This window comes from Staurois parvus, unplaced genomic scaffold (assembly GCF_062004578.1).
Source record: "Staurois parvus isolate SC_StPar_1 unplaced genomic scaffold, SC_StPar_1.0 ptg000423l, whole genome shotgun sequence".
In the NCBI taxonomy this organism is placed as follows: domain Eukaryota; kingdom Metazoa; phylum Chordata; class Amphibia; order Anura; family Ranidae; genus Staurois; species Staurois parvus.
This window is the reverse complement of record NW_028318219.1, coordinates 3119579-3142598: the sequence shown is the minus strand read 5'-3', so window position 1 is coordinate 3142598 and position 23020 is coordinate 3119579. Positions and strand designations below refer to the sequence as shown.

The window sequence follows — 23020 nt, the reverse complement described above, 5'->3', positions numbered from 1 at the left end:
ATTGGAGTTTGCTAAAGGCCTCCCAGTGTTAATGAGGAGGTGGAGACTCAGCTCCTTCAACAGATAGAAAGGGCTGCAAGGGCTGGGACAGTGATAATAGGGGATTTTAACTACCCAGAAATTGACTGGAGTAATGGTACTGCAGAAATAGTTAAAGAGCAAAAATGTATAAACCTACTACAGGACAATATTATGGTACTGTTAATAGAGACCCCAACTAGGAATGATGCTCTGCTGGACCTGGTAATCTCAAACCTTATTACAAATGTCCATATACAAGAACATCTGGGTATCAGTGACCATAAGTGATTTCATTTATTATTAGCTGTAAACAACAAGCACACACAGGAAAAATAAAAACGCTCAACTTTAAGAGAGCTAATTTTCCAAGGCTGAGAGCTGCTCTTCAAGACTTAGACTGAGAGGGAATATTGGCATCGATGAACACAACACAGAAATGGGAGTTCTTCAAAAAGACTGTATGTGAACACATTGCAAAATATATTCCCATGGGCAACAAGTTTAAAAGGCTTTTATTCAATATAAAAATAAAGGAATGTTATACTCGTTTAAACATTACAAAGAATTTAACAGAATATGCAAAAAGGAAATAAAGGACACAAAAATTGAAAATAAATGACAGATTGCAAAAGATGGCAGGACCAACCCCAAAAAATTCTTCAAATATATTAATAGTAAAAAGGTTCAGTCCGAGCATGTAGGCCCTTTACAAAATAATCTAGAGTGGGTAACTGGGAATAAAGAGAAGGCAAATTTATTAAATACGTTCTTCAGCTCGGTGTATACAAAGGAGCATGGGGGAGCTCTTGTCCATAATGTGCATGGTATTGACAGCTCCAGATGATCCACATTGGCTTACAATTGATATGATCCAGAAATATTTAGACAGAATAAAGGCGAATAAAGCACCTGGACCGGGTCTTTAAAGAATTGAGCTCTGTCATTTCAAAGCCATTGTTTCTAATTTTTAGGGACTCTTTAATGACTGTCATGGTACCACTGGATTGGCATAAATTGCACTGAAGTTGCAAGCAATTCACAGAAATAACATAACGACATAAGGAATGAATCCAAATCTTCTGAAATAACTTTCAAAAATATGAATTGATTTGCATATTTGCATGGTGCCACTAGATTGGTGTAAAGCCAATGTGGTGTCAATAATTAAAAAGAGGTCAAAATCTTTACCAATTAATTATAGACCTGTTAGTTTAACTTCTATAGTTGGGAAGATACTGGAGAGTTTAATAAAAGACCACATAGATAAGTTCTTGCTGGAAATAAATATTTTAAGCAACAGACAGCATGGATTCATGAAAGACAGAAGTTGTCAAACAAATCTGTTTTCTTTTTTGAGGAGGTGAGTAAAACCTTGGACAGAGGGGTGGCGGTGGATGTAGTATACTTGGATTTTTCAAAAGCGTTTGACACAGTTCCCCACACATGGCTGATGTGTAAGGTACAGGCTTGGAAAAATCCATATGTAAATGGATAGAAAGCTGGCTAATAAATCGTATTCAGAGAGTAACGGTTAATTATTTATACTCTGAATGGTCTAGGGCAGTGGTGGGCACCTTTTTTTTTCAACTGAGCCAAATCTCGCCAAGACACATTTTTAAAACTGAAAATACATAGGATGGTACACTGTTTTTAGTTTCAATAAGTTTTTATAGTAATTCATCCCCCATAGTAATTCATCCCCCATATAGTAATTCATCCCCCATATAGTAGTTCATCCCCCATAGTAATTCATCCCCCATATAGTAATTCATCCCCCATATAGTAATTCATCCCCCATAGTAATAATCCCCCATATAGTAATTCATCCCCCATATAGTAATTCATCCCCCATAGTAATTCATCCCCCCTATAGTAATTAATCCCCCATATAGTAATTCATCCCCCATATAGTAATTCATCCCCCATAGTAATTAATCCCCCATATAGTAATTCATCCCCCATATAGTAATTCATCCCCCATATAGTAATTCATCCCCCATATAGTAATTCATCCCCCATAGTAATTCATTCCCCATATAGTAATTCATCCCCCATATAGTAATTCATCCCCCATATTAATTCATCCCTCAGATAGTAGTAGTAAGTAAGTAGCAAGTAGTAAGCCAAGTCCCCCCTGTGTCAATTCACTTACCTTTGCTCCGCGCGTTCTTCTCGCCGTGTTCCCGGTCTTCAGGGCGGACTGTAAGAGGAGCCTAGCTCCTCTCACGTTCGTCACGCTGCCCCGCCTACACACATCCTGACAGCCAATCACTGGCTATCAGGATGTGAGTGGCAGCGAGACTGGCCAATCATTGCATTTGAGCGCGCTGCCCTGGCTGTTTTTTTTTGGATCACGCTCCGCAGGCCGGATTAAAAGGTCCGCCGGGCCGTAGTTTGCCCATTGCTGGGCTAGCTGCAGAGTCCTGACTTTTGGGGCGGCTGCCCGAGAGGAGGGAGGGGAGCGGGCGCCCGGCACACAGAAGAGCCGCATTAAAGTGTGTAAAGAGCCGCAAGTGGCTCGCGAGCCGCGGCTTGCCGACCACTGGTCTAGGGTTGTCAGTGGTGTACTCCAAGGTCCAGTGTTGGGACCCTTACTTTTTAATATATTTATAAACGATATAAGGTCTGGGATTAAAAATCCCATTTCAGGCTTTGCAGATGACACTAAGCTGTGCCGTGGAATAACGTCCTTACAGGATGTCTCCAACTTACAAGCCAACTTCAATGCACTGTTTAATTGGGCAACTATGTGGCAAATGAGGTTTAATGTTGATAAATGTAAGGTTCTGCACTGGGGGGCTAAGAATATGCATGCATCATACATACTAGGGGGGTACAACTGGGGGAATCAATGGTGGAGAAATATCTGGGAGTTCTGGTAGATCACAAGCTTAATAATGGCATGCAATCCCAAGCTGCGGTTTCTAAAGCGAGCAAAATCCTCTCTTGTATTAAAAGAGGTATAGACTCCAGAGAGACAGATATCATTTTCCCTGGTACAAATCATTAGTAAGACCTCATGTGGAATATGCAATTGAATTTTGGGCACCAATTCACAAAAAGAATATTGGGGAACTGAAGAAAGTACAGAGAAGGGCAACCAAACTGAAAAGAGGCATGGAGGAGATCAGCTATGAGGAAAGACTAGAGGAACTGAATTTATTCTCTCTTGAGAAGAGGAGATTAAGGGGGATATAATCAACATGTATCCACCTTGAGGTCATCACAGAGGACAAAGGGACACTCTTTACATCTGGAGGAAAATAAATTTAATCTCCAAATACGGAAAGGTTTCTTTACAGTAGAAGTTGTGAAAACGTGGAATAGACAAGAGTTGGTTCTGGCCAGCTCAGTGGATTGCTTTAAAAAAGGCCTGGATTCTTTCTTGGATACACAGAATATAACTGGTTACTAACATTTATAGGTAAAGTTGATCCAGGGAATATGGGTATAGAATAACTTTTATTTTTTTTATGGTTGAACTATATGGACTTTTTTCTTTTTTCAGCCAGACTAACTGTAACTATGTAACTATATATGATTATCAATTGTGTACTCCCAATTTAGAATTTGCATTTATTTTCTGTGAAAAAAGTAAAATATTTAGGCTAATGAAGGGTTAATTTTGTGACAAAAGCAGTTTCAGGATAGTTCAATGGAGCTTCTGTAGCCTTACGGAGCTATTTGAAGCCCATTGCAACCTCAAAAACATCATAAACCACCTTCATTTTTCCTGCCTTATTTGCTTCAATGTAACAAGAATCGAACGTGAAGCACCACACCGCGGCTAAGAGGTTTCATTAAAAGTCAGGGGTACAAGTAGCCAAGTAGCCAAGTAGCCAAGTGTTAGCTTAGAACAGGAAGCTTTCTTGACTATGGAACATCCCCCCCTCAAATCTTCTCCATAACATGGAGGGGGGGTTTTCTGTTCTGCAGTTCATTTAGATGAACTTAGCAGGGCTGATAACACTGTTTGAGGTTTGAAAAAAAGTTCACTGGATTTCTGGTGGGTTAAGCCCATACTTTCTGTGCTTACTGAACCTATATAACAAAATGCTTTCATTACTGTATATTTAACAAACCAAAAAAGAGCAAATAAGGGAGGTTTATTGTTAAGGTTTACATACACATTAACGCTGTCTATATAAAATACTTACATACCAGGTCTGTTTTTTTTCCAGCCGCAATCCTTGACGATCAGACTATTTGCGGGCGTGGCGAGAGGTTGGCACTTGCGCTCGCTCGAGAACATATCAACAGCCACACGCAAGGAGGGTCCAACGCTCGGGTTGAAGTGGAGATCTTTGAATTGCAGAGAGACAGTCAGTACGAGACTACAGATACAAGTGAGTATCAAAATGTCTAGTTTCATCTAGTTTTAACTAGGGTGGTGCTGTGGACATCTTGATTTCAAGAAAGCATCTGATACAGTTACACATAATGATCCAATAAAAAAGTAGTACAAGCTTGGACTTAACCCTTGGGTAGATTAGTGGATAGCAGTTGGCTAAAGGATAGATACCAGAGTGTGGTTGTAAATGTGGTTCATTCGGGAACAGAGACCAGTAACTAGAGGTGTACCGCAAGGCTCTGTACTAGGTTCTGTTTAATCTATATGTATGTGATATAACTAAAAAAGGTTTTGTGAGTAAGGTATGTCTTTTTGCCGATAACGCAAAGGTGTGCAATAAAGTTGATATCCCTGGAGGTGTTTGTAACATGGAACATTATTTAACATTGCTGGAAAATTGGTCAAAGCAGTGGAAACAGTAGTTCAATATTTCTAAATGTAAACTAACGCACCTGGGGAAAAAGAATGCCTTGATAGAGTACAATAATGGGGGTTCAGTGATGGCCAGAACTACAAAGGAAAAAAATTTGGGGAACTTATTTCAGATGATTGCAAAATGAGGAAACAGTGTGACCAGGCAGCGGAAAAAGCCAATAGGATGCATCACTAAAGAGTTCACCAGCAGGAGGAAGGAGGTCCTGATTCCTATTTATAGCTCTTTAGTTATCACAAGAGGGCTCACCAACATGAGTCAGAAGATCCTAATTCTCCTATATAGATCTTTAATTAGACCTTTGCTTAGCCTATTGATTATGCAGTTTTTCTTTCCTTCCACCACAGAAAATGGCTTGATTCTCCCATCAACACAGTCAGCGTTGATGGGGGAATCCCTCCCAAAGCACTGTTGTGTTCTGTCGGCTGGGAGCCCTCCCTGCTAGCCGAACACCATGATTACAGCTGGCGGTTATAGCCGCTGGCAATGATTACATGAAAAAAATCTGACAGGCTGGTTGTACTAAGGTCGTTCAATGGATCGACTTCAGTACAACCAGCCTGCCCATAGAAGGATTGAATCTTGGTCGGTCCCTGCTGATAAATTAGAACAAGTCCAGAGATAAACTACTAAAATGGTGAAAGGTCTGAGGGATAAAAGGATATCAGGAGAAACTTCAGGAACTTAATATGTGCAGTCTGCAAGAAAGAAGGGAAAGGGGACACATGATTGAAATCTTTAAATACATCAAGGGGGTGAATATTGTTCAGGACTGCAGGCTTTTCAATATGAAAGATGATCAAGAACACAAAGAGTTGACCTCAAATTAGCAGGAGGGATGTTCTGCTAAGAAAGTATGTTTTACCAAAAGAGTAGTTGATGCTTGAAATGATGCGTGACAGCTACTTCAGTAATCTACTCTTGTTTCTGGGTCCCTTGCTTAGTGGCTACAGTCCTTACTGAACACAGGAGGTTGACTGCTAAACACAGGCACCATTCAGAGAATGCTTTGCATTTTGTGAATAAATGCAATGTGTCCTCTGATTGGACGAGGCAAAGAGACAGGAAGGTGAAGTCCCTGTCAGCTCTAAGCCCAAGAACTGAGCAATCACATTACCACTGATTGCTCAGTTCTCAGTCCACTCTGCCTCTCCAGTGCTCACCGAAGTGCTGAAATGGGGACTGGGTGGGAATGACTGGCTTAGGCTCTCATCGGCGCATTAAGAGGTTGAGCCATCTGGCGATCAGGCATTTGGGCAGATCCTGACATTATTGTCGGGATCCTTCCAGTAGCCTGGAGTGTCCCTGTGACATCAACCAACAGCGATATTTATCCAGCTGTTGGCCAGTTTCAGGTCACAGGAGAACTACACTCCAGTGACCGACAAGAGAAGTATGGCCAAGAAAGCTTTGGCTATACTTCTATTTTAATAACCACTGGCTTTTTATTATAAAAAGAATTAAAGGCCAAAACTTTGGAATATGTTTCTCTTACTTTTTGTTATAAAACATTGAGAATAAAAATGCCAGGTCACTATGAACACCCTAAAAATGACCCTTTTTGGAAGGTAGGCACTCAAAGATCTAATTTTTTTGCCACTTTTTTTGGAAATGAAGAAACATGCTGGCATTGAGGTGGTTAATGAAAAACATTGGTTTCTCTTCAAAATAATATACAAATTTTCCATTAGAATAGAATCTCAAAGACAGCCAAGGAACTGGCTTGGGACCAAACTGTACGCTGTTATAACTGCTGTAGGGAAATTAGATAGTAAGTTCCTCAGGGACAATAACTGATGTCAATAGTTCTGTGTAAAGAGTTTCAGAATATGGGTTCTACGGGAAGTAATAAAATATGAGGCTACAGCTCACATTTGGCAAGCTTTGCCGCAGTACAGGAAAGACAAGAAGGCTGGCAAGACCTTTGGCGAAAAGAAAAAGTCCTTGTTGGATTATCATAGCATGTTGCCTTACCTGTACAAGACATACTGCATAAAAAATAAACAGAATATATAATCAGCATCTGCTTTGGTTCTATTTATGTTGAAACATGTTTGAAATCCTCTAAGGTGAAGTGATGTATTTCACTGTGAAGTAAACTAAGGAAAAGCAGATGGTGCTGCTGTATGTTTAGCGCACAAGTCCCCCAAGGGAGTTCCATGACATGCCAGACCTCGCTAATGGAAGTGGCGCACATTGGCTCTGTCTTTTTTACACGGGCATCTGAGAATGGCCTCAGTTTTTCCCCTTCGGGGGTTAACAAGGAGAGTTGTTTTTTTTTCATATTCTTTTCTTTATAAATAGAAGAGACATAAATAAGGTGCCAGGAGCCCCTTTGAAATAAAGTGATACATCGCAAGACCTGAAGAGGGATTCATTGCAGCTGCCAAGTCTACTGGGAGAAAGTCAGGCTATCACGGTTTCGCTTTTTCGAGTGCATTGTTTACTACCTTTGCCAGCCTTTTAAAGGGCTCCCTTGGGTGTCATACACTAGAGGCAGCCACTTGTAGAATTATGCTCCAGACAGAGATCTAAGGTTGCGGCTTTTCCTGCTTGGAGACCTCAGGCACATAGAGGATTACTGCCAAACAGTCTTTGTTTTACAGAGAGGAAAAGTAGGCTGGAGGTTTGGATGATGAGATTTTGGGTCTGGAACACTGTGCCCTGTTTCAAAAATATTTTTTTTACATGAGTTTCTTATGAAAGTCTTAATGCAATATTAAACCCAAAACCAAAAATGTAATATATTACTGCTTAATAATCAATAGATGTGGTGGCTGCATAACTTTTCTTTGGCTTTTTTTGGTTTTCACCTGGTGATCTGGCCAGTAATACACCTCCTGTATTAGTGAGATACCACTTTGGGGGACTGAACACAGGGGACATCTTTGGACAGCAGCATTGACAGTCTGGGGGGAGGGTAGTATTGACGTCAAACTCCAGCTAAGACCGCTACAGCAAACAGTTTTTTTCCTTTGGAGGTAAAGGTTTTACATGAACAAATAAAAGCCATTGGCTGCTGATGCTGTCAATTACAGCCAGTGAGCCTTTGAGAGATAAAGTGCAGGGTCGAGCTGTGGCTCTGTGTGTGAATGGACACACAGAGCAGTTGCTCGGGAGCAAGCCTACTTGGGTGCCCTCGTAGCAAGCTGCTTGCTGTGGGGGCACATGGCAGGAGGGAGGGACCAGGAATTCCAGCTGGGTATTCGAGAAGAGGAGGATCAGGGCTGCACTGTGTAAAACCACTGCACAGAGCAGGTAAGTATGACATGTTTGTTATTTTTTTTAAATTGCCTTTAACCTTCCTGGCTGTCTGATTATGTCAATATTTTTGAATGTCAAAGTGGTACATTGTTTTACATGGAAATTTCAATGTCTGATGACGAATTTCCCCACGAATCACTATCGCTCAGTTCTGCAAGTGATTCTAATTCACTATCACTGTTTTCTAGTCTAACAACGATTTTGACCTAAAGGGATGCTTTTTGGATACCATGGACGTTCTCAAGTTTCCAGGCAGAAAGAACGGTAAAAGTGCAGGCAGGGCACGAGATCGTGTGATACGCATTAACAGGTCCTGTATTCATATCCTGGTGTTTTGTGTGTCCTATGGATCAATAAATACACACTATATTCATCCTCCGATGTGCAGCTGACCCTTCTTCTTATTGCAGGCAAGGCACTGGACAAAGCACTAGGGACAAAATTGAGGTGAAATGGTTTGATACAGTAATGTAATCCTAAAAGATTACAATGTATTCTGTGTATGTCATATTTTTACGTTTTTGAATCTCCCGCTGGTTCCGCCCCCATGTGTCACGGTGCTCGCAGGGACAGGAACCCAGAAGACGGATGCCGGCATAGGCCAGAGGACACAGTGGGAGGACATCGGGGGATCGCAGGGACAAGGTAAGTTACAGTACACACACACACTACAGTGTAATCCTGAGTGTGGCTCGAGGTTACCACTTTTGGTACTGAAAATTAACCCCGAGCAGGGGCGGACTGACCATTTGGAAACTCGGGCACCGCCCAAGGGCCTAGGGTCAGTAACGGGCCCCATGAGATGCCCCTGGTACCTTTTTCATAGGCTTTTTTGAGTTTGGGCAAGGACACAGGGGCCCCATGATCCCCTATGGTCCGGGGGCCCCATGAGTTGTCAGTCCGCCCCTGACCCCAAGTCACACTCGGGATTATCACCAGGGAGGTTAATATCACTTTAAGATAAAAACGTTTCTACCATGAACTTAACCAGTGCTATAAATCAATTGCAGAAACATATGTATGAACTATTCAGAGGGCAGGCTTGGCCCTCCCTCTTCTCACATGTCACAGTGATCAAGGAACGATGTGTCAGTGTCAGCGGCAGTTAACTAAAGCTTTACTGTAATTACTGCTGGCATATCACTTCACTGACCACTGAATCATATATACACTTTCCACAGATCAGTATATTAAAGTGCAGTTTGAGTTCATTTAATTTCTAAAATTTTAAGCCCTGATGAAGGGGGAGTTGTGTTGTCCCAGTTTGGTTTGGTGTGATCCTGTTAAAGAACCAATAAAACATTTAGGATACTTAGGATATTTACTTGATGTGGTGATCCTGTTGTATTCATATGCTTTGCTGTGTTGTGTGGCAAGTCTGTGTACAGCAAAAGATTAAATGAACAGTGATACACAATATTTTGCAAGCAATATAGTTCTTTTATATGTCTTACATCTGTATGTTCATGGGTTTAGCTATAGATCTTTTCCACTTGCTCAATAACGTACAGCCTTCAGCTAACAAACTTTCATTAGCTGGGTCAGGCATTCAACTCATGGGGCCCCTGGGCAATAGTTGATCATGGGGTCCCCAGGTTTAAAGATGGCCACCACTAGGCAACCATCTTTATGACGCAACATTAATGTGGTAGGCATGTGCCGAGGAGCACCGAGCTTGGCGACATGCAAAGTGGCCGGAGACTTAAAGCTTGTGATCCAATAAAAGTACCAGGAGCCTCTCATGAGTAGTGCCACCTTAACATCATGGGCCCTTGGGCAGGGTAATTCTCCGGGGCCCTTGCCAGGGAGATGATGACCAGCAAAATTATGCCACATATTGAGTGTGGCTTGTTAGTCTGATTAGTGCAGTGGGTGGGGGAAATAACTGGAATCAATCTTGTATGTCTTTTACTGCAGCAACTGGAGCAGGAGATGTTGGCTTTCAGCTGAGAGCCACAAAAGATTGTTTTCAGGTATTCCCCTACCCGCTTTATTGATCACCCGCTTTATCCACACACAATCCCCCCTACTAAGGGGGGATGCAGGGGTCCCATGCACCTGGAGGCCAGTGCAAAAAAAGGATGGCCCTGCTCACGGGGCCTCTTACTGGGTCCTGGCCAGGGTCCAAATGGTCAGTCTGCCTGTGGCCAGGCAAAGGGGCAGGCAGAAGATGAAGTTGCCTTGGGTGCTTCAACAGGAGGGGGAGGTGCACAGAAAGGAAAGGACCTGCAACCTAAGCAGCTGGGTTAGTTCACAGCTTATGGCAGGACTCACTTTTGACTTTTTCACATTTGGCTGCTAAAAGACCTTGTCCTGCCACTGTCCACAGGAGAGCCAAGGGCTACGTGAAGCTTGATAACTCATCAGAGCTCAGCAGTGCTAAGATTGACGGGTTGTTAGAGGTGATGCTGCTATGGAGTAGAACAGGTTCATCTTCAAAACATTACAGCTGCCTTGATTAAAGAACACTAAAACGTAGAACCAGCAAGATAAATTAGTCCTAATTATCCACAAAAAAGTGTTTCATGTTCCTTTTTTTACCGTTCTCTGTGATTTGCATAGTTGTAATCCTTTGATATATACTCTTCTAGTCTCTAAAATATACCAGCGGGGAGAAACCATTGTGCTTTACTAGAAACCTAAATCATTATAACTCATTAACCACAAAGGGTTCCCCTAACGGGGAAAAAAATATAAAAGTTTGCAAAATTACTTCCAAGTTTATAAAACATTTCGAGAGTAGCAAGTGAATTGATTAGGGATGCCAACCAGGCATGCCCTCCCCACAGCTATGATTTCTAAGAACATAAATGTGACAAACAGTCGGTGGGAAGCTGTACCTTTTCTTTGATTTTTTGCAAATAAACATTGACTTGTAATACAACATAGGACGTGCTTTGGCTGTGTTGTGTTTACACGCATCCATGGCAGTTTCAACACATGTAATATTCATTGGGAGTGTGGACGGTCATATTGATCTGAGTGCCAGCTGCATTAAAAATACATTCTACTATGCTTGTATGAGGGTTCACAGCACTCCAGTCTTGATGCATTTTACATGTAGATGGAATACAGCCAAAAAAGAATATCCATATAATTCAGGGAACGTTCTCTGAATATTCACTGGCTGGCAGGATGAAAGGATTGTATTGAGCTGAGGGGGTCAATACACACAAACGCTGTCATGGCGTTGGCTTCACAGTGCACTTCTTTGGGATGATTGAATATAGGCGCCACTTGTGGTTTATGGGGGATGGCCATAAGGCAGAGGGAAAGCCTTCTCTAGGTATTGATCATGCTAGGTAGTGGAAATTTCTCTAGATGCCTCTCCATGGTTACGCTGCAGCTCTAAAGATGGGTCTTATAGAATCGTCACTCAGAGTTTTCCCCTGGACAGGACATCAGGACTCCATTTAGCCAAAAAAATATGCCTGCATGTTAGGTAGGTGCAGTGTGGTGCAACAGTAAACATACAAAGGCCTGGAGTGCAGTAACCAATGTATTGAAGAACTTGTAAACAGTACAACAACCAGGCGGGAGAGCTCACACAACTGGGAACTTACAGTCAATGCAGCGGACAGTCAGCGGTAGTGGACCGAACTGAAGACAGCACTTGCCAAATGGGGTGGAATTTGGCTTGAATGGTCCAGCCCAAAAGGGAGCTTGCTGAAGTGCAGGCCCGGAGCTATCCCTAGTCTTCCAGAACCTGTCTCTATCACTAGTGCTGTCCCTGGCAGATGGGTATGCTCTCCATACACTAGGCACTTTGCAAATGTGTGCCAAAACGTAGGGGCAGAGCCTTAAAAAAACTCTGCTTGACCCAAAATGGCCACCAGGGTCACCTGGATGCAGGGTAGCCAACCTGAACTGAGGGAACCATAGAGAAACCTCTTCATGTCCTCTACTTTTCAGCTGTCTATTTACATAAGACTCTGTTAGATATGTGCATAATGGTGACTTTGTGCCAAAGGCAGCCGATTGGTGAGAGGAATGCAGTAAGCACCTTTGTGGGTTTGAAACCAGCTGTAGGTTGGGTTCTCAGGTTCTATGTCTTATAAGTCCCAATTTCTTTTGTGAAACATTGAAAATAGCTTTATCTGTGGATAAATGTGCAAATTGTCAGATCTGCAAATGCAAAGTTATGTGTTCAAAAAGATGGGGCAGCTTGATTTAAAGCCTGATTGGTGTAGTTGATTACAAGTAGTTCACGTGTGTGGTTGTACCATGACTGGAGGACAGTCACCTTAGGAGTGTGTCCTGTCATCAAGGGAAAATGTGTCCCACCTCAACAGTTTGTTACAGCAATATGAAAAAGATTTAACAGGCCAGTGATGGGTGTAGAGAATAGGCAAGCTGGTGAATCGGGATTGTGGTCTGCCAGGATGATAGGTACTCTACAAATTAATTTGCAAGGCAGTAAAGGAGGAATTGGTGAGACAATAGCTCTGCCATAGCAGGAGTGAAAGGTTTGTGGTAGTATAGGCAAGGGAGCTTTGCAGCTGAAGGGCTGTTTTACGAATAGGCATAGACATAAAAGGTACATGAGAATACACCGTTGAAGGTGAAGCTTTGACTTCAAGGTGAAGAGATAGGAGTTGATAGCTGGGAATGTTGGCGAGGCAACAGCTTCATCTTGGGATGTCTAATGGTTTGGTGCTTTCCGGAGAAGGGAAAATGATGTTGGGGATGAAGCTGATACTTCTCGAGTAGGGGGTCCCTGGGCTTTAGGTGAGGGCAAGAGTTGCATCTTGGTGTCTTCTTATGTAGTTTGCTTGCCAATATAACCCTGACAACACTGGTGTTTTTTTAAATATGGGGATCAGGTTTGCATATTACCTGTACAGCCTTTCCAATGGTTCTTATGCCAGGGTTCCAACACAGAAATAATAGAAATCTAAACAACCCATGCAATTTTAACCACCAACAAGATGGTATATCATGCCTCTAAATCACAGCTGTTAAACTATGCCTATTGACCCAAACCCACCAATTGCCACAGTGTGACTTGGGCAATGCCAACCCCTACCCTCACCCCTCTTTCCCTATGGCTTTTTGTGAACACAAGGTTTTTGGCAGCTTTAATTATTAGTAATATTTATTACTGTTAAATTATAAAATGGCTTGTGTAGCAATTATATACAGTGTTTATATAATGTATATATATATATTTTAAAGCAAAAGTTGTTTTTTTTTCTCTAAATTAGCCCAATATTTACAATATGCAGAATGGATATTTCTGCTTTCATTTTTTAGTATTATCTGTTTACATGTCATCTCCCGATGCTATAATACGCTTTTACAGTTGGCTGTATAATATCACAATTTTAATATTTGTAATCTGGATTTATATCTTTACGACTGAGCTGTTTGGCACATCGTTGTCTTCGATAATATCATTTCACAAAAGCCTCTTTCAAACTGTAAACGCTAATGCTATTTTTGAAGCCCTTTTATTGCCGCTTTTCTTAATTCTCTCTACAGGCTTGAGCTGATACAGTGTAAAGTTTAATTTGTTAGTAAGAGCTGCCAGTGGTTGCCATAGCGATGCTAGCGGTACAGGCTTGGGGCCTGCTCTGTAACAGATGTGAAATCACAAAGTGTGACACAGTGATTTTATTCCTCATGTGAGGACTGCAGTCTTCTAGTTTGGAAAGACGAAACTCTGTGTTAGTGAATGATTTTCTGCAGTTTGGCCCATGATAAGACATCCATTCTACTAATGACTTTTAGGGGAAAGAAATTGGCCGTAATCTCAAATAGTATCTAATTTCCGTGCTTATGGAACAATTGTATTTGTTTAAAAAATGTTGCTGATGATTTTTTACTAATTGTGAGTAGAATTAACTAAGGGCTCTTTTAGACATACAGTACAGTTGGAGGAGGGCTTTGAAAACATGTGGTTGAGCTACCCCCCCTCTTTTAACCTGCAAAGGCATTGGATGGGGCATTCACATTCCACAGTCGTAATGCTTTACTTTGCCCATGCTGCAAAATGATCACTTCTGGGGTGTTCGATGGGCAGTGTAGATGGGAATGCGCTACAAACACCTAGGTTGGTTCAGCATTTGGGGAGAAAACAAGCAGTGAGGAAGAAATATATTGCCGCCTAACAGTTTGTCAAATGCCTCTGAAAAGGAATCTGAAGCTTGTTTGCATTTCACAGATGTGGCAGTTTAGCTGCACTTGTAGACTTAGCCTAACATTTACACCGATTAGCCATAATTATATGACCACTGACAAATAAGTGACAATGGAATCTAAAAGTCAGTGAGATAAATTAGGCAGCAAGTAAACATGTTGTCCATGAAGCGGATGTGTTGAAAGCAGAAAATATGATCATCACAGTTTATTGTTCATGGGGGTGCCCTTGTTGACCCGTGTCCACAACCAAAAGCACCTACAATGGGCACATGAGCATCAGAGCTGCACAACGGAGTAATGGAGGAAGGTTGCCTGGTCTGGTGAATAATGTTTTCTTTTACATTATGTGGATGGCAAGGTGTGTGCGCGTAGCTTACCTGGGGAAAAGATGGCACCAAGATACAGTATGGGAAAAAGGCAAGCTGGCGGAGGCTGTGTGATGATTTAGGGAATGTTCTGCTGGAAAGCCTTGGATCCTGCCATTCATGTGGAGGTTACTTAAACTCATACCTAAACATTGTTGCTAAGTAAACACACTCCTTCATGAAAATGGTAATCCCTGATGGCACTGGCCTCTTTTAACAGGATAAAGTGTCCTGCCACACTGCACAAATGGTTCAAGAATGGTTTGAGAACACAAGTTTGAGATGCTGACTTGGCCTCAAAATTTACCATATCTCAGTCCAATCGAGCATCTGTGGGATGTGCTCAAAAAACAAGTCCGATCCATGGAGGCTCCACCTTGCAACTTATGAGACTTAAAGGATCTGCTACTGACAGCTTGGTGCCATATTCAACAGCAAACCTTCAGAGGTCTACTGGCCTCAATGAGCCAGGGTTGTTTTGGTGGCAAAAGAAGGGCCTACTCAATATTAAATGGGTGGTCATAAAGGTATGGCTGATTGGTATACTGTATATCAAATGTAATGTTTTAAACTTCACTCTAAAAAACATATCACACTTACAAAACATAATCTATAAAAATGCACAATCAATTAAAGAGAACCTGTCAACAGACCATTCATTTCAACAAAAAACTAAGACTAGATGTGCATTTAATGTATTTTATGAATGCCTGTAAAGGACACACTAGTTCTACAATAAAAAAAAAACAAATAAAAGGAAAAAACAATTGCCTGTCTCTCTCAGGTTTGATAAAACCTGTAAAGTCTCCATTTTTGTAGGCATCCTCAAGTCTTGAGACTGCTGCTGGAAGCCGCCATATTGGATTTGATATCAGCAGTCCCAGCAGACTCAGAGTTGTCACTCAAATGACCCTCTATAGCAGCCTTTCTTAACCTTTTTACCCCAGAGGAACCCTTGAAATTATTTTCAGATCTCAGGGATCCCTTGCTAAAACCATTTCATTGGGGTCAGTGGGAAAAATACACCTTGTATTAGTGCTTAATGGGAAGAATGTGCCCCTTACAGTGATAGTGAGAATCCCACCTTTATGTAGCGCCACCAGTAAATGCTCACTCACTTTTTCCTACCAACTCTTAACAAATGTCAATTTTTCTACAGACCCTATATTTCTTAACAAATGAGAAAGGGACTTGCGACTCAAATTATCAGAAAAACAAAGAAACCGTATCTTATTTTCTGCCCACAAAGCCTCTGTTTGCAACAAATAGTAGGAGATCTACAAATTAGTGACTAGATGGTATCGGACTCCAGTAGTCCTAGCTAGAAAAAAGTTTTCCGCAACCCACACTGCCGGCATTGTGGTGCTCAACCAGGCACCCTCCTACACATGTTCTGTGATTGGCCTATTCTACGCCCATTCTGGCATTCAGTCCTCAGGCTTTGATTTACATGGTAAACCGGAAGTAGTCTTGCTTCACTTTAGCCCTATGTCTCAAAAGAAGTATAAATAAATCACTCCTGAATGCCACCAAGGCTTGCATCCCAAACTTCTGGAAACAGATTAGTCCATCTCCTCTAAAGTATTGCAAGGGTGAATAACATCCAAGAAATGAAAGGCCTTACTGTGACTCTGGGGGACAAGAGCACAGACCAAACTCAAAAAAGGTTTTACTGGGAGGAATTTAAATGCTCAGACAAATATAAGCACAAACTCTAACTTTAGACCTGGACTGCTGGTACATCACCCTGTCTGTTATATAATGCTCTGCTACATAATGCATGAACAATGGTCACTCACCTTTCCAACCACCCCACACCCCTAGGGCCCTTTCCTTCCTCTCCCAATTCTTTTTTTTTCTTTTGCCACCGTTCAATTTTTCCACTGATTCCTACAAAATATGGACAATCCCTTCCATTTCTTGGTCTTTCCCCCCACTTGACCAACCTATCCCCTGACCACATTCCAAATCCCATACCCCTCATACTAACCCTCTTTATTGTGTTTATAATAAAAGCTGAGGAGAAGTTCCTGGAACAACTACTGCTGAACAGTCTGTTCTTTGAATGACATTGACATGAAGACATAAATGCCATACAATAGGTGTTGTGATGAATACAAATTGCCCAAATACAAATTTAATTGATATGGAATGGTCTCGCCTTCAGTTGTAACTATTGTATGCTTTAGGCCATTTGTTCGATGTGTGTACTTCTCCTTGAACTAAATAAATAAATGTTTTATAAAAAAAAGAGAACACCACCTTTACAGACCACTAAAATGATCATTGTAGTCATGGAGCTCGCTCTGCCAAGTGGTGTTGACCCTGGAACTATGCAAGTACCATCAAATGGGAGGTAATTTAGCCACTGCTCAGGGAACCCCTAGCAACATCTGGAGGAACCCTAGGGTTCCACAGAACCCAGGTTGACTATGGATGCTCTATGGTATTCCTCTTCACTCCTCCGCCAGGAGCTACGTAAGGCAGGGGTGGTGGAGCTGGATCAGCACAGAGGGTAATTAGACACTACCAGAAGAGGACAGGGCTATGACATGTATGAAAGATGGGGGCTTTGCCAGGAAAATCTTAGCAAAGTAAAGTTTTCTAACAATTTTAAAGGCACATTGCAAGTTTTTTTCCTTTTCACTGGAAAAGAAAAACACTGCAAATGAAGAATTCATTTAAATTGTTTGATTTTTCTGTGCTTTTACCTGCAATTCTTATAGTTGCTGACAAGGTCTCAAGTGAACCTGTGCATTTAATGCTGCTAGCTAGCATGAAATGTATTCCTTAATGGCATCTCAACATATATTCACAATGGTAAAGGCATCTAGGTGCCATTGCTAGTGTCATGGTATCCACTTTGACCTATATGACAGTGCCGTTACTTGGTGTTTGGCAGCTCAGGCACCCAGAACTGAAAGTGCCCTCAGCCCATGACTTAGAGCTTACTATTGCTTATTCCTTTTTACTTATGGTGGCTGAATGAGCCGAAGGAATAAAAGGAAGGTATGTGTATCTGTGTAGGTCTGTTGTTAAGAGAACCCGTTGCAGAATTAATTTAAAGTTAACCTCTCATAAGGGAAATCTAAGTACATACAACTGCCTGTTTAACTGATTGTCTGACCATAATACTTCCTGAGTCCCCTATCCAGAACAAATATGCAGATCAAAAAAGTTGTAGAAAAGCCAAAAGTGGTTCTTGGCATATTTGTTAATCAGTACCATTAGATAGCATTCTGTATGAAAAGTAGTCATTTCCTGGGATACTGGAAATGCTGAGGAGCCCAAATCATTCCAGCACTGTGCAGGAGCAAGATTTGTACTCTCAATCTTTTTTTCAGGGTCCCATGGAAAAGGCTCAGTGACATGGTGCAAACCATAAGCTGGGGTGTAGGGTGAACTTTTATACTTTATTCTTTTTTTTCTTCTTTTTCTTTTCCCTTCTAGGGCTACAAGAATGAAATATATTGTATTAATAACTATTTTCTATGTTGATCATTGTTGGTGATTGCAAACACTTTGCGCTTGCACGTGAAATTTGATGGTCTGTTCTTTCTTCTATACTTTGGTTTCATAAACATAATTAGGAAGACACACATTAAGAAGTTTAGATATTGAAGTTGAATAACAGTAGGATTCATTGGAAAATTGATTTCTCCACTTTAGCCAGAGTAGTGTAGGCTTTGATCCATAAACAAGCATTTACAACTTTTCGTAGCCCTTCATGTGAAGGTCAACCCCCTTTCCCAGCCTAGTCAAAATAAAATAAGTGAGGCTAAAAAAGAAGAATTTGTCCACCATTTTTAAATAGGTATACTACCTGTCTTCTTTTATGCCCCCCTTTTATTTTATTTTTTTAAATAGTTAATTTTTATTTCAGGTACCTAAATAGCTCTGTCAATTGACGCAGTGCTTTTTACATAAATGTTGTACATTCACATCAGTCCCTAACCCTCAAAGGGTGTACAATCCCTAACTCACATTCATATATACATACTAGGGACAATTTCGACAGGAGCCAATTAACCTACTGCCATGTCTTTGGAATGTGGGAGGAAACCAGACTACCCATTTTATATCCATTATATCCAGTTTTTAAATTAATATGAAACTCTACTTATGTGCAAATTCTGGGCTAAAGTCTAGGTCATTCAAGTATTGTTACCGTAAAAAATAAAATTTATATCAAGCAGTTGCATTACCAATTAGGATGGTATAATGTATCCTTGTTAGGAAAAAAACAACCTGTGCCCTTAGACAAGGACTCTGTAGCTGACCCAAACTGTTTAACAAGGCAAAGATAATTAGTTTACATGCCATCCATCAAAATAATGAAGATCATGTTTTAATTTTAGTACATCTGTCGTTCGGTAAACATCATTTGTAGTAAAATCATCCCATTTCTCATATTATCAGGTGTGTTTAGAAACCTTGCCAAAGGGCATTCATCCAATTAAAATTCAAAGAAGTATTTTCTGTGTTTACTTTTTATCTGGCTCAAGCATAAAAAAACTGTGCCAAGGTTTAGGGTACACTGTACTTTTATGCGCTTATACAATGTAGAAGATAAAGTTTGAACTTTGTGAAATCAGACATGCTATCTAATTTGCTGATCGGATACTTACAGTGTCTTCTGAAAAGCACTTATGGAATAACACTTGGGACTTCACTATATCTATCATCCTGAATTTGAAGTTATTTCCTTATCACAATGTCACCTACTGAATTGAGGTTTCCAAATAATGATCAGTTAAATATAGTAGTACAGATAAGTTATGATATCCCTTTAAGGGTGTACTGACATCCCATGGACAAAATTTTAGATTTTTGTGTGGTACCTAATAAATCAAAACTCCAGTAAATATTACAATATTGTACTTTTACTACATCTTTTGAAATATTATAAATGCTTTTCACCACCCATAGACATTATGGTAAGCACAATGTTACACTCCTCTGTTAACCTTAATATGAACCCATTAAACACACTACTCATCGAATGCAGCTTTTCCTAACTTTTTTTTCTCTAGAGCAGTGGTTCTCAACCTTCCTAATGATGTGACCCTTTAATACAGTTCCTCATGTTGTGGTGACCCCCAACCATAAAATTATGTACCCAGTAATTATAATTCATGAGTGTCGTTTTACCTCCAATACTGCTGCTTTCAACACAGTAGCTGCTTTTAACAGAGTAGCTGCTTTCAACACAGCAGCTGCTTTCTACACAGTAGCTGCTCTTTACACATCGGAAATATGTGTTTTCTGATGGTCTTAGGCGACCCCTGTGAAAGGGTCGTTCGACCCCCAAAGTGGTGGCGACCCACAGGTTGAGAACCACTGCTCTAGAGGAACCCTTGAAATAATTTTCAGACATCAAGGAACCCCTGCTACAACAAATTAATTGGGGTCAGTGGGAAAATTCCCCCCTTGCATACACTTAATAAGATTATTGGTGTCATCCAGATAGCCCTGCCAAGTGGCATTAGCTGCAGAACTGTGTAGGCATCAACAAGTGGAAGGTTAGTCAGCTACAGCTCCTGGAACCCCTAGTAACATCTGGAGGAACCCTAGTTGGGAATGGGTGGTATAGTGTATCATATTGATATCACTGATGTCACAGTCAAATAAAAATAGTTGATGGTAAAATTCTAGATTATCTGCGTGTTTCTTAGATCAACTGTACTTCAAGAGCAATGTAGGAGGTTTATGTTAGAATAGCATGAACTAGATTAAACACTTCAAGACCGAACACTTTCACCCCCTTCCGGTCCAGACTAATTTTCAGCTGTCAGCGTTATCACAGTTTTAATGAAAAGTACTCTGGCATGTAACGCTGTATCAAAATTAAATTTGTATAATTTTTTTGAGACAGACAGAGCTTTCTTTTGGTGGTATTTATTTAGCGCTGGGTTTTTAATTTTTTGGTATATAAACGAAAAATTACCAAAAAGTTTGAAAAAAATGCGTTTTTGTTATCACATTTTACTAATAAATACACTTACTTCATAAATTTAAGCCAAATGTATTCTGCTACCCTTTTTGGTAAAAATAACTCAAAAAAGTATATATTATTTAGTCTGTGTGAAGCTTATAGAGTGCACAAACCATGGTATACATATTTGAAAACTGATCAGTCCTGATGCACTGACTACCATCTAATATCATTTCTTGGGGCCCTGAAATGCCAGGACAGTAAAAAATACCCTCCAAATGACCCCTTTTTGGAAAGTAGACAGTCTGAGGTATTTAATTAGAGGAATGGTGAGTTTTCTGAAGTTGCACTTTTTTGCCATTTTTTGGACTATGATTAAAACAGAACAAAATCAGTTTTTTTTTGTGTTATATTAACAAGCTATTTCTCTCACACAGCATAGGCATACTTAAAAATATACCCCAAAACACATTCTATAACTCCTCCTGAGTAGGGCGATACCACATGTATGAACATTTTTCACAGCCTAGCCACATAGAGGGAAGAGAAAAAGCGCCTCTAAGTGTAGTATAGGTAATTTAATGAATAACAAATGTAGAACAACTCACATATTGCATGATAAAAGCAAGCTCAAAAAGATGGGAGGACGTCTGTGTCCATGCTGTGTCAGCCGCGTCTGCACTTGGAAGACCAAGTTTGTTCTACATTTGTTATTCATTAAAGTTACCTATACTACACTTAGAGGCGCTTCTTCTCTTCTCTATTCTATACAGAGTTTGCTACTACTACATGAAGCTTGCCCTAGTGCTATATGGACTCTTGTAGCCCTACGTTGGACTTTTGGACTCTTTTAAAGTCCTTAACCACTTCCAGACCGGACACTTTTACCCCCTTCCTGACCAGGGCAATTTTCATCTTTTAGCGCTATCACACTTTGAATGACAATTGCGCGGTCATGCAACACTGTACCCAAATGAATTTTTTACCATTTTTTTTAGATAGATAAAGCTTTATTTTGGTGGTATTTATTCACCACTGGGATTTGTATTTTTTTGCTATGTAAATGAAATGTCCAAAAAATTTGAAAAAAAGTTTTTTTATAAAATTTTGCAAATAAATAATATTTCATCATAAATCTTAGCCAAAATTTATTCCGTTATCTTTTTAGTAAAAAAAAAAAATCCAAATTAGTTTATAAGCAAAAATTATAATTTTTAAACATTTTTTTTTACATTTTTATTTTATTTTTTTATATTATTATGTTTTATTTATTTATTTATTTTTACATACTGTCACCCTAGCAGTACAGTGTCACCATGGTGACACTGTACTACTTGTGAGGGGTGATGAAGATTTTTTTTTTTTTTTTACACTGATTGCTTTTACACCCATATAGGATATAAAAGCAATCATTTCTCTTTCTCTCTGTGTGCATTCTTGCACTCATTGAAAAGAACTGAGTGAGCTGTGATTGGTCATAGCTTGTCACATGGTACAAGGCTTTTGTGAATAGCCTTGTACCATGTGACCTCTGTGATCATTCACAGATTTCACACGTAGTAAGCAATGATGTCAGAAGTGACATCTTGCTTACTACTTTGCATGTGATCACTGATTGGCCAATCAGTGATCACATGATCGGGACCTCGTACAGAGGTCCCGTCGGACGATCGGTGTTTCACTGTGTCCGGAGGACACAGCGGGCACCGGATTGCGTTGCTGCGCGCTCCCAGGGAGCGCGCACAAGCAGGGTGCGGGGAGGCCGTTTATAGACGGCCACCCGACCCTGCAGTGCCACCGTCCGGCCGTTTATATACAACGGCCGGTCGGGAAGTGGTTAATAGCTGGGTGGTAGCGCTTTGCGTTGATTGTTTTCACATTGAGTTTCTTGCTTGTTTAGCCACATAGAGGGGCTCCACATCTAATAAGCACCGTTAGGCATCCTAGGGGCAAAAATTACACATCTAATTTTTTTACTACTTATCACATTTTTGGAAGCTTTGGAGCACCAGGACAGTGGAAACACCCACAAAATGACCACATTTTAGAAAGCAAATACCCAAAGGTATGTTCTAAGAGGCATGTGGGCTCTTCTGAAGACTTCATTTTTGCTACATGTTTTTGGAAAATGTGGAAAGTTTAGTAATTAGTAAGATATTTCTAATACACAGCATAGGCATACTTAAAATTACACCTAAAAACACATTATCTAACTCCTCCTGAGTATGTCGATACCACATGTGTGACACTTTTTTACAGCCTAGCCACATAGAGCCCCACATCCAATAAGCACCACTGGGCATTCTAGGGGCAAAAATGACACATCTAATTTCTTGACTACCTATCACATTTTTTGAGGTCCTGGAGCACCAGAACAGTGGAAACACCCACAAAATGACCATGTTTTGGAAAGAAAAGACCCCAAGATATAATTTAGGAAGCATGGGGAATCTTCTGAAGACTTTATTTTTTTACAAAAGTTTTAGAAAATGTGGAAAGAAATTAAAAAT

The 23020-nt window shown here is 40.5% G+C and overlaps 1 protein-coding gene across 3 annotated transcripts in view; it reads left to right on the top strand.

The window, feature by feature from the left end:
• Positions 1 to 23020, top strand: part of GRIK5 (glutamate ionotropic receptor kainate type subunit 5) — a 535332-nt gene that overhangs the window by 269123 nt on the left and 243189 nt on the right. For all 3 annotated transcript variants that reach the window (XM_089687354.1, XM_089687353.1, XM_089687352.1), the window contains one exon: positions 4203 to 4367. In XM_089687354.1, coding sequence (XP_089543480.1) covers positions 4203 to 4367 — 165 coding nt within the window. The remainder of the gene's footprint in view (positions 1 to 4202; positions 4368 to 23020) is intronic.